This window comes from Bos javanicus, chromosome 6, assembly GCF_032452875.1.
Source record: "Bos javanicus breed banteng chromosome 6, ARS-OSU_banteng_1.0, whole genome shotgun sequence".
NCBI lineage: Eukaryota > Metazoa > Chordata > Mammalia > Artiodactyla > Bovidae > Bos > Bos javanicus.
Genome location: NC_083873.1, coordinates 12,750,473 through 12,769,029, shown reverse-complemented (window position 1 = coordinate 12,769,029; position 18,557 = coordinate 12,750,473). Strand labels below are relative to the sequence as shown.

Sequence of the window (18,557 nt, the reverse complement as noted above, 5' to 3'; positions counted from 1 at the left end):
CTTCCCTGATAGCTCAGATGGTAAAGAATTCCTTTATAATGCAAGAGACCTGAGTTCGATTCCTGGGTTGGGAAGACCCCCCTGGAGAAGGGAATGGCTCCCTCTTCCAGTATTCTTGCCTGGAGAATCCCATGGACAGAGGAGCCTAGTGGGCTACAGCCCATGAGGTCACAAGTCAGACACAACTGAGCGACTAACACAACCACATAGAGAGGACGGTTGAAATTGGCTAAATTCTGTTAATGAAAAATTCTCAGAGGACTGAGCCCAGCATTGAGAAGGAGCTAAGGTCTGCAGAGGGGAAATTGAAACAGAAGACTTTCCACATGGGAAGATTAATTACAACAATGGCAGAAGGTAACAGTTGAGCTTGGTGAGTGTAGAAACACTGATGAGAGGCTGGTCTGGAATGACACCCTATTACGCATTGAAGGTTTGTTCTTAATATGACAGTGGGTGAGGATAGAAAAGGTCTTTGTCCTTAGCTGTGGTCTTTGATTATGGTCAGTAAGATGACAGTCTTACTGTGCAAGAAAGTGTTGAATATAGTTTTAAAGAAATTGGCTCAGGTTGATGTATAAGGTGTACTGGAGTGAGTAACTTGAAATATGTAAAATAAGTCATATACTTTCATGGTAATTTATCCATGAGAAGGTGACAAGAGTGGTTGTAGGAATACAGTATTTTCAGTTGTGTTTCTGATTACTGGCAAAATCCAGACATCATATAATACTGTCTATTAAATTTGCTGCTAAAAACATGGCAGATTAGTGTAATAGGAAGAACATGAGCTCTAGAATTAGTTATACGTGGGTTCAGATCCCAGCTCCATGTTGTAAGTGGTGTGAAAATGTAGGCACCCTTCTTTTTTTTTAAGTTTTTTTGATGTGGACTATTTAAAAAGTCTGTATTCAATTTGTTACAGTATTGCTTCTGTTTTTTCTTTTTTTTTTGGCCATGAGGCATGTAGGATCTTAGCTCCTGAACCAGGGGTTGAACCCACAACCCCTGTATTGGAAGGTGAAGCCTTACCCACTGGACCACCAGGGAAATCCCTAGTCATGCTTCTTAATCCCTGTGAATATTAATTTCTTTGAGTCATATAGAGATATATGACTTACTGCACTCGGCTCTTAGGGTTAAATAGCAAATGTAAAGTATGTAGCCTTCTCTCTCCTCACACCCCCTACCCTAAATTTCTTAGTCACTGGAAATAAAGACTGGAAGAATTCTTATGCCTAAGAGTGCACTTGGACATTCTTCATCAAGCATCATTTCTAATGCTGTCACCTCTAGTGAAGAGTCTAAGAGAAGGCTCGTTGTCCGATTACTAGAGAAAAGTCTGTTCTCTGAGACAATGGAATTCTGGTTGAAGGGGACAGCTGAGGGGAGAGGAAGGAGCACTGTATTTGGAGTCGTTCAGGGTTCAGACCCTGATCGTACCACTTGTGCTGTGCCCTTGGGTGAACTGACTGTGCACTATGATCTTTTTAAAAATATTTATTTATTTGGCAGCATGTGCTGTCTGTGTTGCATCAGGTAGGATCTTTTGTTGCAGTACACAGACTCTCTAGTTATGCTGCTCAGGCTTCGTGGCTCCAAGGCGTGTGGGATCTTAGTTCCCTGGTTTGGGATCAAACCCGTGTCCCTTTCAGTGCAAGGCAGATTCTTAACCACTTGACCAGCAAGGAAGCCCCAGCCATCGTCTTAAATGACCTTAATAACATAGGGTGGGGATGAAACACGACGACATAGCAAACACTTCATAAAGTTTAACCTTCCTAGAAAAATTTAGTATTAACCGTTTAGTGTCATGTAATAGTTTAGCTATAATCCTTTAAAGAGGACCTTTGGAGAAAAGATGGTTATAATAACATATAATATCCTAACCCTTGTAAGGAATTGTCATGTTTAGATTATCTGAGAAAATTTATATGACATTTTAATTAATAAAATGCCTTCTTAACTACTAAGCAAGTGTATAATTGTATCTTTTGTTCTTTTGCCCTAAGCACACCCCCGAAGTACACAAAGTAGCCTTTATTTTTGTGACTGCAGTTAGTACTCATTGGCTTTTTACATCCTTTGCAGCTGTGCATTTACGGTATATTTAGGCAAATAATTTGAATCATCCTGACTTTAAACTATGTGATAATTTGGGGATGCTTTCTAACCTTATCCCTCATAATGCTAATTCAAAAGAAGAAGATGATGCATAGTATTTGGAATAGAAACTAGAGGAGTAATTCCTAACCAGTGCTAACTGGTATATGACAGAGCCTCTGAGCACGTCATAGCTGACGCTGCGGAATAATTCTGCTCTGTGAAAAAGCTAAATGTTGATAGTGACCTTCCTGCAAAAGACTGAAGGTTTCATCAAAAAGGAAATTCTACTTTTGCTGAGTTCAAACCCAGAGTTATTTACGTGCTCAGTCGTGTCTGACTCTTTGTGTCCCCATGGACTGGAGCCCGCCAGGCTCCTCTGTCTGTGGAGTTTTCCAAGCAAGAATACAGCAGGGTTGTCGTTTCCTTCTCCAGGGAATCTTCCCTACCCAGGGATAGAACCCAGGTCTGCCGACTCTGACGACTCCTGCACTGGCAGGTGGATTCTTTACCACTAGCGCCACTTGGGAAGCCCAGAGCCATTTATAACCATTACCATTTTCTACTTTTAGGACTGATTGTGTAACTTGTTGATGAGCTTTCCAGTAGATATGGAGAGTATATGTAATGTTTTATCCACTGGAAAATGACACAGGGAATTAAGAGTATTATAAATATTTAAAGCTGCAGTTTTCAAACTCTGAAATATAGATTGCTCCATCTAAGCAAATATATGCAAACTGTCTACTCACTCATTTCTTCTTATTATTGCAAAGACTGTATCATTTTTAATTGTAGAATGCTAAAGGAAAAGTAACACGTTACTATGAAATTATGCTGCTCTGTCTTTTGTGTTTTCAAACAGTGATAACTCATAAAACTCACTATTCTACTAGGAGGAACCCTGATATACCTCCTTGGAACACAACAGTTTATAAACGATTGTCCTGGTAGTCTGCAAATAAGGAAGACATTGTTGAACAGTTGTAACTCTCTCAACATCAAACAGAGGACCCCTGTTTATTTAACATTTTATTTTCAAAGTTTTTAGGTTAGATAGCATTTGAAGAAAGTTATATGATTAGAAAATTTGAAAAAACAAAACAAAACAAAATTAGGATCTGAATTTCTTTTGTAAACAGAAAGGGAGTAGTTTAGCGTAAGAGTGGTAAGAGACGTGGTCAGCAAGGTGGGCCATGGCCCGATCATATATGGCTTTGTTGGACATTGCGTCAGTTAGTTATTGCTATGCAACAAATTATCCCAAAACGTGGTGGCCTAAAACAGTAATAAACACATGTTATTCATTAGGAATTCATTAGTAGCTTAACTGTGAAATTATGGCTCAGAGTCTCTTATGAGGCTGTAGTGAAGAGGCTGACCAGGGCTTTCCTGAGGCTGGAGGATTCATTCCCAAGATAGCCTTCTATCACGTGGTTGACAAGCCAGTGCTAATTGTTGGTGAGAAGTTTCAGTTCTTTCTCTTGTGAGTCTCTCCACAGGCTGTCTGAATGTTAACACGACCTGGCAGCTCATTTCCTTCAGAGCAGACAACCCGAGAGAGACCTAGTAATAGGATAGGGACTTTAAACCGTAGCCCCAGGACTCAAACATCTCAGTTCCACCATAATCAGTGCATTGGAAACGAAGTTCTAAGTTGGCCCACACTTGAGGGAAAGAGAATTACGCTCTACCTTTTGAAGGGAGGAGTGTCAAAGAATTTGCAGACACATTTTGTTTTATTTTTGTGTATGAATTTAAAATTTTTCTTTATATTTTTATTTTTCAAGATACCGTTGCCAATAACACAGTTCTTTTCCAGAATTCTGTCGTGATATATTCATAAGATTTGAGCTTTTAGACATATGCAGTGCTCTTTTTTGGTAAATTTTTATTTTATATTGGAGAATACTTGATTGATTTACAATGCTGTGTTAGTTTCAGTTGTACAGCAAAGTGATTCCGTTATACATATACCTATGTCTATTCTTTTTGAGGATTTTCATATACATACCACTATATATAAAATAGATAATAAGAACCTACTTTACAGCATAGGAAGCTCTGCTCAATATTCTGTAATAAACTTTATGGGAAAAGAATAGGCAGACATATTTTAAAACCAGGACAGACATAAAAAAATCTTGGGTCCTATTCCACTTTACTGATTCATCCACTGTTAAGCATTGTTATGGGTACAGATGAGGCCTCCCAGGGAGGGTGACACTTGTGTCAGGGCTTAGAAGATGAGAAGGAAAGGGTTAGAGATCCTGAGCATCTTTGCCTCTGCTGTGCCATTTACTTCCAACTGACCTCCTGTTCCAGGCTTCCCAGGTGGCTCAGAGGTAAAGAATCTGCCTGCCAATGCAGGAGATGTGGGTTCGATCCCTGGGTTGGGAAGATCCCCTGGAGAAGGGAACGGCAACCCACTCCAGTTTTCTTGTCTGAGAAGTCTCATGCACAGAGAAGCCTGGTGGGCTACAGTTCTTGGGATCACAAAGAGTTGGGTATGACTTATCAGCTAAACAACAGCAAACCTTCTGGTCTCTGCTTAACCTCTTTCGCTGCCCCGTCCACTTGAAAGTTCACTCAGTCTCCAGGTTAAAATTTCCTCATTGTAAAATGATGAGTCTCCTTTTAGATATAACATTTTCATCTAGAAAAATAGGACCTTTTTTTAATCATTGAAATATACTTAATTTTAGCAGCATAGTGCTGAAATTAAGAACAAATAAAATGATAATGAGCAGTTATAAAGAAATTAATTTATACACCATCTGAAGTTTCCACAATCATTTTCTATTCTTTTAGCTCACTCTTGATTTATAAAATTACCTGAAGCATATCTTTAGCTGGGTAGTAATATGCTAAATGTGAATTGCCGTTTTCTGTTAGAAGCCTAAGAGATCTTTGAATTTTTCCTTTTAATTTTTAGACCTGTAAGAATCTTGACTTTTCACAGAAAAACCACATCTCTTGAGAGATAGAGAAAATGAAACAAGAAAAAAAAAAGCTGCAAAGAATGTTTCATTTTCTCTGGATCTACCCTCTTGATTTCATTAGTTCCTGATTTCCTCTCAGATCTGTGTGCTTAGGCCAATGATACCATTTTTCAGTGTTAATTGCTCACTCTTTAGTGCTCTGAGAGCATTTTATTCATGTTTCTCTGTTGGTAATTATAATGTGTCTTGTGCTATGATTCTGTATATGTGTAGTAATCAATGAATTCTGTTGCATTTTCTGCTCTTGAGGGCAGGAACAATATTATATTCATAATTGTTACTCTCAAAGTACCTAGTCCAGTGCTAAAGTGAAAAACTTTAGAACAAATCTGGTGCTGTTAAAAAAGACCTTTTTTTTGAACTTTTCATTATTGTAAAAATTATTTTGATCTGAGAAAATAACTGGACTTACTTTGTTAATCACTTCTCAATATGTATAACCTTTAAATCATTATGTTATGCACCTGAAGCTAATTAATATGTCAATTATATCTAATTAAAAAAATACCTATTGAATTGAATGGTAACATTGAGTCTTACGTTAAGATAAAAGTGATTTTGTATGATCAACCATTTCAAATCATCCAACGGATAAATCTTAATTTGTGTAATAGAAGAATAAGGTTATATGTTCTGGCACAATTAAGTCTGAAAAGTTAAGATTTGTTAAAAATTGGTGATAATAATAGCTCTTAGAGTTTTGGTCCTTATCTAAAACTTTGATTCTAATCCATTCATTACTTTTCATACTCACTTATCTGTTGCTGTATAATTTCTTTGAAATGACATATAGATAGCATTAGATTGATTGCATTAAAATGTTCCCAAAACTGCAATAAATCTACGTTTGATAGGAAAATTATTAGCTCATGTTAATTCAATTTTCCAAAATAATCCAATTACCAAAAAAGTTTCTCTCCAATGACTAAAACCTCATTACTGGTTTATAGTTATATCACTAACGAAAGTAGGAAAAATATTTTTGGTAATATTGCAAGTGTTTGAATTCTCCAAAATATAATTTCTGGATTTGAAGAAAACTCTTTTAACTTTTCAATAAATCTGAGAAATGTTATAATGACTAATAAATCATGCATACCGAAACCACTTCCAATCTTTAAGTGGCATATAAATACATATAAATAGTTAATGACAGTTCAAAATCCCCAAATCATATTAAATATTTCTAATCCTCATTTCTCATCTGAATTATTACAAAAATCTTCTTTCTACTCTTCCAGACTCTTCTCTGACCACTTTCTAATTCATCCTCCCCATTCTGGCAACTTAATCTCTTTAAAATGCAAATGTGAATATGTCAGACCCCTGCTTAAAACCCTTTGTGTGTGCATGCGAAGTCACTTCATTCATCTGTGTGACATTATGGACTGTAGCCCGCTAGGCTCCTTTGTCTGGGATTGTCCAGGCAAGATTACTAGAGCGGTTTGCCATGCTCTCCTCCAGAGGATTTTCCCAACCCGGGATGGAACATGCGTCTCTTAATGTCTCTTGCACTGGCAAGAAGATTCTTTACTACTAGCGCCACCTAGGAAGCCCTAAAACCCTTCAGTGACTCCCAAGACTTAAGAATAAAATTCAGATGCCTTTGAGTGATGAATGGGTGCTGATCCCTGCCTGTCTCAGCCTGTTCTCGCCTGTCACAGTGAATTTTCTGGAAATCCCTATATGGTCAGGATTTTCTCTTCTCATGGGCTTTCCTCTGTTTGGAAAACCTTCCCTACTTCTGTGCCTAAATTCTGTGTTTTTTAGCTTGAAAAGTCACTGAAAGTGATCTTGCTCAGTTGTGTCCGACTCTCTGCTACCCCATGGACTGTAACCTACCAGGCTTCTCCGTCCATGGGATTCTCCAACAAGAGTACTGAAGTGGGTTGCCATTTCCTTCTCCAGGGGATCTTCCCAACCGAGGAATTGAACCCGGGTCTCCTGCATTCCAGGCAGACGCTTTAACCTCTGAGCCACAAGCCAAATCACTCCCAATGTCTTCCAAGTGTCACTCCCAGAGTTTCCTTCAGATATAATTTTTTTATTCAGTTGACTTCTATGTCCCTTTATGTTCTCCTTGTATCCAACACATAATTTTTTTTTAAAAGAAACTTAACTAGATATGTGCTCACTGAATTGTAATACCGTTGTTTGCTTACTTGTCCATCTCAGCTTCTGGACCATGAGCTCCTCATAAACAGGGAGCTTTCATTTCTGAATCACTGGAGCTGAGCACAATGCCTGGCAGTGAAGTTACCAAACACAGTTTTTTTTAGTGAATAAATATAAATGAATGGCAAATAATTAATAATTGCTATGGAGAGGAACAGCATTCAAAATATTTAATAGCCACTTGGTAGAGGCTGCTGTTGGTCACCTTGGAACTACTCTGACAACAAATATTTAATTTGTTGTATTTATTTATTTTAAAATATGTATTTATTTCTTTGTCTGTGCCAGGTCTTAGTTGCGGCATGCAGGATCTTTAGTTGCGGCATGTGGGATCTAGTTCCCTGACCAGGGATTGAACCCAGGCCCCCCTGTATTGGGAACGTGCAGTTTTAACCACTGGACCACCAGGGAAGTCCCTCTGACTTTTTGATACCAACAAGGAGGAAATATCAAATGTCTATTTTGATGCCTACATGCAGTCAGACTATTACAGGAAAACATGGAGACATAATTTATTGGAAAGTACTTGTATACATGGACACAGGAGCCATTAATCCTGTGTTGAGGACCTATCAATGTAGGAAGATAAAAGCTTCCCTATAAAACTGACAATGGTGTTAAAGTGTTGCCATGCCCTTTCCCAGTTACCCAGATGTGTTTCATATTGTCTGGTAGACTAATTCTTACTAAATAGCATCAGTAAGTGAAGGAAGGATAATTTCCAACATCTTTAGCACCTGTAGTAAATCTTTACGGCCTTCCTACTTCACACATTTAGTAACAGTAAATAGCTCCCCTTCCTTCTTAGCAAAGATGATGTCTTAGCTCATGTGTCCTTCATCTTTTCCATACACTGTCTCAAATATTGCAAAAGCTGATTAATCCCATATTTCAATTTCTGTCCCCTGCCATCCCAAACCAAGGCATCTGTGGTCACCAGAGTGACCTGTCCAAAATGCAGATGTGATTCCTGCCAAAAGCCATGTCGTTTTCTGCATTGCCTAAAGGTAGTTTAAAAACAAATTTTTTTATTTAATGCGTGTGTGTTGATTTCATATCTGGATACTCCACTTCAGGGGAGGGAGGGTAGTCCCTAGGGTTTTGTATAAGTTTCACAGGAGATTCTATCACACAGCCAGGCTGAGAATCACACATCCACAAGATCAGGTCCTTTATAGGGAAGAAGGCTCTCCATGGACTGCCTCCTGCCTATTGCTTCCAGCTCACTTAATACCTGTGAGATTTTGGCAAGGTTACCTAATACTTGAGCCCCAGCTGCCTTATTGCAAATGGGGATAATAATACCAGTGTTACAGCACAATTTTAAATATTCGAGATAGTATTGGGCCTTTTAATTTATCACCTGATAAAAACCTGAACTGAGACTCTTAATAATTACTCCAAGATACTGTTCATAACTTAGACCATCCCAGACAACTGAGACATGTGGTCATAGTAATTTGAAGCCATATATTCAAAGCATTTCTCACAGTGAATGATATATAGCTTGTGTTCAGTAAATCATTTTTATTTTCATTGTTCTTTACATTGGCATCCCGCACTCTGCTGGAAGCCCTTGCATGCCGAGGTTCCCATGGACAGAGGAGCCTGGCAGACTACAGTCCATAGGGTTGCAAAGAGTTGGACATGACTGAAGAAACTGAACATGCACACATCCTCCTATATTCATAAATATATCTTTCTAGCAATATGATAGGTCCGAATTTAGACTTCTTAAAAACCCTGGAGTTCATTCTTTGCAGGATTGGGACTGATTCTGGACTCTGGCCCCTTCCCCTTCCTCACCCTAGGCTCCATCCATACCACAGGAACATCATGTGTAAAGGTATAGACACCTCAGCTTGTACATTCAGGCTCTGTTCATCTGTTACTTGCACTCTTCCTCACAAAAACATCTAGTAGTGTGTTAGACTCCTGTTGCTGCTGTAACAGTTATCACAAATTCAGTGACTTAACACAATTCATTCTTTGTATATTAACACATGTATATGCAATCTAGAAAGATGGTGCTGATGAACCTATTTGCAGGGCAGCAATGGAGTTGCTTTTAGAAAAGGCAGAGGAACCAGAGATCAAATTGCCAACATCCACTGGATCATCAAAAATGCGAGAGAGTTCCAGAAAAGCATTTATTTCTGCTTTATTGACTATGCCAAAGTCTTTGACTGTGTGGATCACAATAAACTGTAGAAAATTCTGAAAGAGATGGGAATACCAGACCACCTGACCTGCCTCTTGAGAAACCTGTATGCAGGTCAGGAAGCAAAGTTAGAACTGGACACAGAACAATAGACTGGTTCCAAATAGGAAAAGGAGTACGTCAAGGCTGTATATTGTCACCCTGCTTATTTAACTTATATGCAGAGTACATCATGAGAAATGCTGGGCTAGAAGAAGCACAAGCTGGAATCAAGATTGCCAGGAGAAATATCAGTAACCTCAGATATGCAGAAGACACCACCCTTATGGCAGAAAGTGAAGAGGAACTTGAAAGCCTCTTGATGAAAGTGAAAGAGGAGAGTGAAAAAGTTGGCTTAAAGCTCAACATTCAGAAAACTAAGATCATGGCATCTGGTCCCATCACTTCATGGCAAATAGATGGGGAAACAGTGGAAACAGAGTCAGACTTTATTTTTGGGGCTCCAAAATCACTGCAGATGGTGACTGCAGCCATGAAATTAAAAGAGGCTTAGTCCTTGGAAGGAAAGTTATGACCAACCTAGATAGCATATTGAAAAGCAGAGACATTACTTTGCCAACAAAGGTCAAGTCAAAGCTATGGTTTTTCCAGTGGTCATGTATGGATGTGAGAGTTGGACTGTGAAGAAAGCTGAGCGCCAAAGAATTGATGCTTTTGAACTGTGGTGTTGGAGAAGACTCTTGAGAGTCTCTTGGACTGCAAGGAGATCCAACCAGTCCATCCTAAAGGAGACCGATCCTGGGTGTTCATTGGAAGGACTGATGCTGAGGCTGAAACTCCAATACTTTAGCCACCTCATGCGAAGAGTTGACTCATTGGAAAAGACTCTGATGCTGGGAGGGATTGGGGGCAGGAGGAGAAGGGGACAACAGAGGATGAGGTGGCTGGATGGCATCACCGACTCGATGCACATGAGTTTGAGTGAACTCTGGGAGTTGGTGATGGACAGGGAGGCCTGGCGTGCTGCAATTCATGGGGTCGCAAAGAGTCGGACACGACTGAGCCACTGAACTGAACTGACTGAACTGAATGGAGTTGCAGACATAGAGAATAATCTTGTGAACACAGTAGGAAGGAAGGAGAGGATGGGATGAATGGAGAGAATAGCATGAAAACGTATATATTACCGTATGTAAAATAGATGACCAGTGGGATTTGCTGTATGTCTCAGTGAGCCCAAACCAGTGCTCTGCGACAACCTAAAGGGGTGGGATGGGATGGAAGGAGGGAGGGAGGTTCAAGAGGGATGGAATATAAGTATACCTAAGGCTGATTCATGTTGATGTATGGCGGAAAGCAACACAATGTTATAAAGCATCCTTCAATGAAAAATGTCAAAGTGTAGTAAAAAAAAAACCCCACAACTTATTCTTTTATTAGTCTTTTATAATTTTAGAAGTCTGAAGTCCAAAATCAGTCCTAATCACAGGGTTAATGCCAAGGTGCTGGCACTGCTGATTCCTACTGAATGTTCTGAATAAATCTCTCCTTTCTGACCTACTGCCTCCCTCTTGTAAAAACCTTCTGTGATTACGTCAAGCCCACCTGGGTAATTCAGGTTACTCTCCTCATCTCAAAATCTTTAACTTAATCACATCTGCAAGATTCCTTTTACCATTATAGGTAGCATTTCCACGTTCTGGGGATTAGGATGTGCACATATTGAGGACCATTTTTCAACCCTGCAGGGTGTGCATGCCAGTGGACCCGTGAGTGGATGATCCCAAGGAAGCAGTCTGAGCAGCGCTGAGGCACGCTTGGGGCTGCATGGGACGGAACTCTGGGTGGCGGCATGTCTGATGTGTGATCTGAGGGCAGGGGAGCTGCAGGATCAGAGAGGGCATGTCCCCTTAGCCCTCTGGATCCCTTACCCTCCTCAGCTAGAGGAGGTCCCTTTAAAGTCCACGACCCAAGACAGAAGCCTAAGGATGGCCCGTGGCCCCTTCCCCCTGCCATCTGGCAGCCACAGTCTATTTACCTTTCTCCTGATCCACATACAAGGTTCTGAGGGAAACATGTAAGCAAATTATTTTATTCTGTTCCAAGTTCTTTTTTTCTTTTTGCATCCCTGCCTTTTACTTGTCGTGAAAGAGCCCCAGTCCACACCCACTCATTGTTTGTAACAGTCCTCACTGGCTTTCCCTTCCTTTGAATTGCTAATTCTATCCTTCCGCCACCTCTTCAGTTCTTAAAATACACTAGATTTCACCTGTTTTCTGTGTTTTTTTAAAAATATGCCTTCCAGCTAGCAAGTTATTCCTGAATCCTACAAAACTGTTAGTTCATTCCTCTTGTAATATTTCTTTGTTTTAAAATTTTCACCACCATTTGAAACCTACAATTTTTCTTTGGTAATCAAATTTTAAATAACTTTTCTTATTCCACTTGTATTTGTGCATGCGTGCTCAGTTGCTCAGTCATGTCTGACTCTTTGTGACCCAGTGGACTGTGTGTGGCCTGCCAGGCTCCTCTGTCCATGGGATTTCCCAGGCAAAAATACTGGAGTGCGTTGCCATGCCCTCCTCCAAGGGATCTTTCCCCCCAGGGATCAAACCCATGTCTCCTGCATTGGCAGGTGGGTCTTTACCACTGAGCCACCTGGGAAGCCCATTCTACTCATACCCTTGTGTGTTTGTATTTTGCTGTGTCCTGACCATTTTCAATAACATTTCCACACTTATACAATGTATACGGAAGAATGTTTCAAAAAAGCCATTTTTCTTTCCTTGTAAGTTTTTGAAACTCCCTGAAGTTTCATCTGTATTTCTACTTATTCTCATTAATGCATTCAAGTTCTCAGGGAACCAACTGTGTTTAAGATTCTGACACAATTTTGAGAGAATGTGGAGTTTTGATAGTTTATGAATTATTTCATGTGTTTTTAAATATAAAGCTTTACGAGTTTTTACCTTAATAAAATATTACATATTGCAAAGGTTCTAATGAAAAGAAAATTTGCCAGTTTAAACTTAGTTTCAAACTCATTTATAAAATGTAAATGCTTTGAAAAACTATGACTACATGATATTGTCATATTGCTGTGGAATGTTCTCCAGGAGGGCAGATGTCTGTCTTGTTTTTCATCATTTCCCAGCAATGGCCCAGCTACCAGTGCTTGGATTTTTGTAAATAATTGAATAAATGAATATGAGAATTAACAAATAATAGAATTTCAGAATGGATTTTAAAAAGTAAAGAGGGTTCAGTATAAATCATGCTACCTCAGTCAGAACATTGAAATACAGATTTTTAAATTTTCAATCAGATCTATAATTTCTCCCAGCCTATTTTGATATGAGTAACATTTTATACCTTTAAGAGTATTAAAATGTGTATATTCAAGATAATGATCATCTGTTTAAATGGCTTATGAATTGATAAATACAGGAGATATTACATTAACATTACTTTATATAGATAGTATATGTAATGAGAATTCTATATATTATAGAATTATATAGATATTTAGACACTAAATATCTTTAGTTTTAACACAGTGTTGGGTGATAAGAAATGTGAATCTCTGATACTGAAATGAAGGCAGGAAATGAGGGGGATATTTCTTCCATTTCTCCTCCTCCTTTGAAATATCTTAGGTGGAAATTGGTTAACTTTGATTTTGTCTAATTTTATGATGGTAAATGCAGGTATGACTTCTTCAGTGTGAAGGTATGTTATTTGTTTCAACATTTCAAAATTTTTCTTCATAGTATTCATTCTTTCCTTGTCTTGTATTCTTCCCTGGTTTAAACTTGTCAAATGATTGAAGATACCTGTTTCACTGTCTGTCCTCAGAATGGCTTCACTCCTTTATACATGGCTGCCCAAGAGAATCACATTGATGTTGTAAAATATTTGCTGGAAAATGGAGCTAATCAGAGCACCGCTACTGAGGTAAGACTGTCAGCTCTAAAGACTTGAATGTTTTTGACTTAATGTCCATTTTCTTCGTATCTAGCTGTAAAAGGTCTCCATTATCTTTATTTTAGGAATGTTTATATCACTATTGTACAACAGTGGCCATGAACGAGCAATCCAGTGCACAGTTGAATGAGTTTACAATTTGGGATTCATATCAATGTATTCTTATGTGAAATCACGCTTCCATCAATTTTGCCATTCTGTAGCTTTTTTGGAGCTTTATACCATTCTAAAATCAAATTGTAGTAAATTCTACCCATCTCTTTTCATCAATATTTTGTCTTTGTTAGGATCTAATACAATTCCTTAAAGGGGCTTTTTTTTAGTGATAAGCACTGATTCATAGTTCTTTGTATTTGTACAGTTTCATGAGGAATAGGACATCAGAAAGCTGTTCGTATTTCTGAAGTTCAAATTATGACGTGGTTGTATGAATGTGGTTATGGCAGCCACTGAGTAGAATGTTCAAAATCAATCCAGTCTCCAAATATTCAGGGCATCCAGACATAAAAATGGTTTTGGAATGAGCCGACGTAGTGTATCACTTTCCTTTCCCTGTGTGTGTCCTCCGATAAGCAGAACCTGCTTTGTATTTTCCTTCTGATTTTTGCCCTAGGCAGATTAAGGAGTGAATTTAGTGACTGTTTGGAATAGTGATTTGTACCTGATGGTCAGGATGTTTTCAAGCTTGGGGAAAATGCTCAGGGGCCCCTGGAAGGTTGGGAGCAGGTGACACAGGAGAGGAAGGGAGGAGACCTCCAGCGGGACATGCCTCTCCTCACCAATTTCAATCAGCTTTAACGTCCCTGGTTCTTGTTCTGTGGCTCCACTGACAAAACTTTAAAACTCCCGGCCTGGAGTGAAAGATGACTAATAGAAACTGCCTCGTTAATTTTTAATGTCTAAATGACCTCCTTTATGGGCAATTAAATCTCCAGATGAAATAAACACAACCTGCATTCTGCCCTGCATTGTGCGGAGAGGTCATTATAATCCATTGAATTCATGTCCAGGCCCTCTGATAGAAAGCTTTTTGTGGAGCCTCATAGTAACTTTCTGACAGCTTATTCTCATTAGCTAAAAACAATCCCGAGACATCACTATTAATGAGACCATGTTTCCTGCTTATGACTGGAAAATACAACTGCTGCTGCTGCTAAGTCACTTAAGTCGTGTCCAACTCTGTGCGACCCCATAGACGGCAGCCCACCAGGCTCCCCCGTCCCTGGGATTCTCCAGGCAAGAACACTGGAGTGGGTTGCCATTTCCTTCTCCAATGCAGAAAAGTGAAAAGTGAAAGTGAAGTCGATCAGTCGTGTCCGACCCTCGGCGACCCCATGGACTGCAGCCTTCCACACTCCTCCATCCATGGGATTTTCCAGGCAGGAGTACTGGAGTGGGGTGCCATGGAAAATACAACTACCCAGTGTGAAACGATTCCATGTTCTCTACTCAGCACACACAGATTTTACCCTCTTACCACATGAGTACAGTGTGATTTTTATAATTATGATTTTATGATTGATTTTATGACTTTCTGAGACACTAGTTCTGTCAGCGCGTGGCATGTGAACGTCCTCAGGCACAGCTTGGGTAACAATAGGAGACTATATCTCTACATCACATCCTCTGAGAATTGTAGCTAAATATGCTTATCTGCATGTGTTTTATTTCCTTGAAAACAGAATCATTTACCTAGAGAAATCTTTACACTACAGAATTCTGCCGATCATACAGACTTACTATTTCTAGCATATGGTTTAGGGAAACGCAGCCTGCCAGCACTCTCAGCTGTCTTATGGCTCCTCCAGACTAGACCTCTGTGCCATCTCAGTCTGTTTCCAGAAATATTAACACCTTTTTATGTATGTTGCGTTGGTTGAGTCCATGTCACACTGTGGTTCTCAGAAAATGAAAATGGTCTTTGATTTCTGCACAGAAGTGTGGCTCTTGCAAGTCAATCGCATGGGGTTTTGAATCCTGGTTTAGACTCATTTATGCCTGTTGTTTCATTTTTTAATCATTTGCGTTAGGAATCCTCAGTTGTGTCCGACTTTTGCAGTGTCATGGACTATAGCTGTCCAGGCTGCTCTGCCCATGGAATTTTCCAGGAGAGAATATTGGAGTGTGTTGCCATTTCGTCCTTCAGGGGATCCATCCCATATCTCTTGAGTCTCCTGCATTACAGGTGGATTCTTTACTGCTGAACGACCGGGGAAGCCCCTTAATCATTTAAATAACTATAATTTTTTCTGAGTGGACATATAGAAACTTAATTGGTTATTCCACACCACTGGCCTTAATGGTTATCAGAAAATGCACTAATGGAAAACTCTTTGCATCTTTCACTTTAGTTTCTTGGGCTTCCCAGGTGACACAGTGGTAAAAAGTCCACCTGCCAATGCAGGAGATGGGAGTTTGATCCCTAGCTCGGGAATCCCTTGGAGGAAAAGATGGCACCCCACTCCGGTATTCTTGCCTGGAACATTCCGTGGACAGAGGAGCCTGGCAGACTATAGTCCATGGGGTCACAAAGAGTCAGACCCAACTGAACATGCATGAGTGCATGCTTTAGTTATCATTCTGCGAATAAATGACATCTTCACAGGGCTTTATAGTTGATTACTCTGTGATATTTTAGGCTGTATTGCTAAATACCTTCAACAATCATGTGTGCATGTATGAAAATACCTAAAGAAGACACCCTGAACCCATTAATAGCCCTAATTTGCAAAAATTACTAAGCAAGACATTACGACCAGTTTATCAGATAGTTTGAGATCATTCAGTATGGCAGTGAAACTCATATTTGAAAAGAAATATTTAAAGTTTTGAAATTTCCCATAATTATAGCACTTGGCATTGGTAAATAGATGGTGAAAAATGAAGCGTATTGAATTTTAATATTGGTTTCCTTTTCATAGAGTTAGTAGATATACTTGAAAAAAAATAATTTCAAATATTTACTCTTCTTCCATGAAGTGTAGATTAGAATGAAATCATGTGGTGGAGATTCAAAGTTAAATTCTCTGCAGGGAGTTATCTGTCCATCCAGTATCATTTTTATAATTTTCTGCTTTCTTCCTTCTTCCTGAATGTTACCAAAATTGAAAGCTAGGAATTTTTAAATCAGGCCCTATACTGTCAGCAAATGACTCGTCTCTAAGAAAAAAATAAACTTCACACTCTTTTAATATAAACTATCCCACTGTTGCGGGGGAAATCAAATTAAATATGTAAATGATAATGAGCCTGTTCTTTCCTCCTTCACAGAGGACTTAATTTGTGCCAAAGTTCCAAATTTAGGCTACTCTCTTTCATCTTACAACACTACATGCTTTACTCTTCCATTTCATTAAGTAGTGTGTTTATTTAAAATTCAATTCTAATTTTAAAAGTTCAGTCCTAATTGTGGTAGTGCATATATGATATGGACATTTGAGGAAAATAATTTTCCCTCCAAAGTCTACAGTTACCTTTTTAAAAAATTGGCTAATTAATTAACGTATTTTTGGTTGTGCTGGGCCTTCATTGCACTGCACAAGCTTTTTCTCTAGCTGTGGCAAGCGGAGGCTGCCTTCATTGCGCTGCGCAAGCTTTTTCTCTAGCTGTGGCAAGCGGGGGCTGCCTTCATTGCGCTGCGCAAGTTTCTCACTGTGGCGGCTTCTCTCGTTGTGGAACCCGGGCTCTAGGGCACATGGGCTTCGGTAGTTGTGGCCTCTGGGCTCAATAACTGCAGTTCTTGGGCTCTGGAGCACAGGCTCAATAGTTTTGGTGCACGGGCTTGGTTGCTGACAGCACGTGGGATCTTCCTGGACCAGGGATCAAACCCGTGTCTCCTGCAGTGGCAGGTAGGATTCTTTACATTGAGCCACCAGAGGAGTCCTACAGTTACCTTTTTAAAAATCATATTTGGAAACAAATGGAGCAGTTAGATGTGGTTAAACAGCCATTGTCTCTGGTATGCATTTGTTAGATGTGCCATCCAATTCCTCTTGTCTCCTCTATGAATGGAAACTTTTAACTCTGAGACTTGTTTTCTAGCTTTTGTGAATTAAGGGAGGTTTTCACATTAACAGAGCCTAGAGTATATTTTTTTCCTACTTGTCACCTTTCCATTTTTGAATACATGTTTCTAGAGAGAAAATATAGCTTCCCAGTTTTCTAGCATGGTTATCCATCTACGGCTAAGACTCCTCTAGCTTTGATGATCTGTGGTATTTCTTTAATTGGTTTTGAAGTTTCAAAGTGAAAGGCTGATTTTCTACATTATTTAGCACAATTTTATATTCAAAAGACAATATATAATTCAACTAAGTGCAAAATTAATGAATTAGCCTTATTTGCCAAAGAATTTTAGATCATATTATGCCCCAGTTTTCCCAAATTAATTGGTAATAGAGCATTCCATTAACTGTTGTTGTTTTCCCTAATCAGTACAGAGATATTTAGCAGCTTGCAAAGTTAATCATGTCATTTATTTCCCCGTGTTGGCTACCATATCAGTCAGACTTGGTTTTCATTATTTCTCCCCTTCCCACAGTTTTCTTTGTATAAGCAGGCATCACTTCGGGTTGCTTCTAATTTATATTTTCAGATTCAAGACATAATTGAGCATATCCTGTGTGCAGTATGCTTCATTAGGAAAGGCAGATGTTTTTAAAAGTATGTATAGAATAGATATTTTAAAATATCTGATGAAGCCAGTACGTAGTATAATAAATGACTATAATTTGCTTCAGTCTTCACAGTGATATTTATTCCTTCCAATGTTTTTGTCAATCTTAATCTCTAATTTGAAAATGAGATGCACTGTCTCTTGGAGTTGAATCCCAGGCTTCCCAAAGTTGATGGAAATTTTTTCCTTCTGTCTCCCCAGGATGGCTTTACGCCCCTGGCGGTGGCGCTCCAGCAGGGACACAACCAGGCGGTGGCCATCCTCCTGGAGAACGACACCAAAGGGAAGGTGCGGCTGCCAGCCCTGCATATTGCAGCCAGGAAAGATGACACCAAATCTGCCGCCCTCCTGCTTCAGAACGATCACAACGCTGACGTACAGTCCAAGGTAAAAGCTGCACGTATTTGTGGACAGGAACTCTTCCGCTGCCGGCTTCCTCCTGGGGGATGATAAAGAA

General features: G+C 39.4%; 1 protein-coding gene across 17 annotated transcripts in view; it reads left to right on the top strand.

Annotated features, from left to right (window-relative positions):
* Positions 1-18,557, top strand: part of ANK2 (ankyrin 2) — a 581,957-nt gene that overhangs the window by 422,480 nt on the left and 140,920 nt on the right. For all 17 annotated transcript variants that reach the window (XM_061419353.1, XM_061419352.1, XM_061419351.1 and 14 more), the window contains 2 exons: positions 13,297-13,395; positions 18,302-18,487. In XM_061419353.1, the coding sequence (XP_061275337.1) occupies positions 13,297-13,395; positions 18,302-18,487 (285 nt within the window). The remainder of the gene's footprint in view (positions 1-13,296; positions 13,396-18,301; positions 18,488-18,557) is intronic.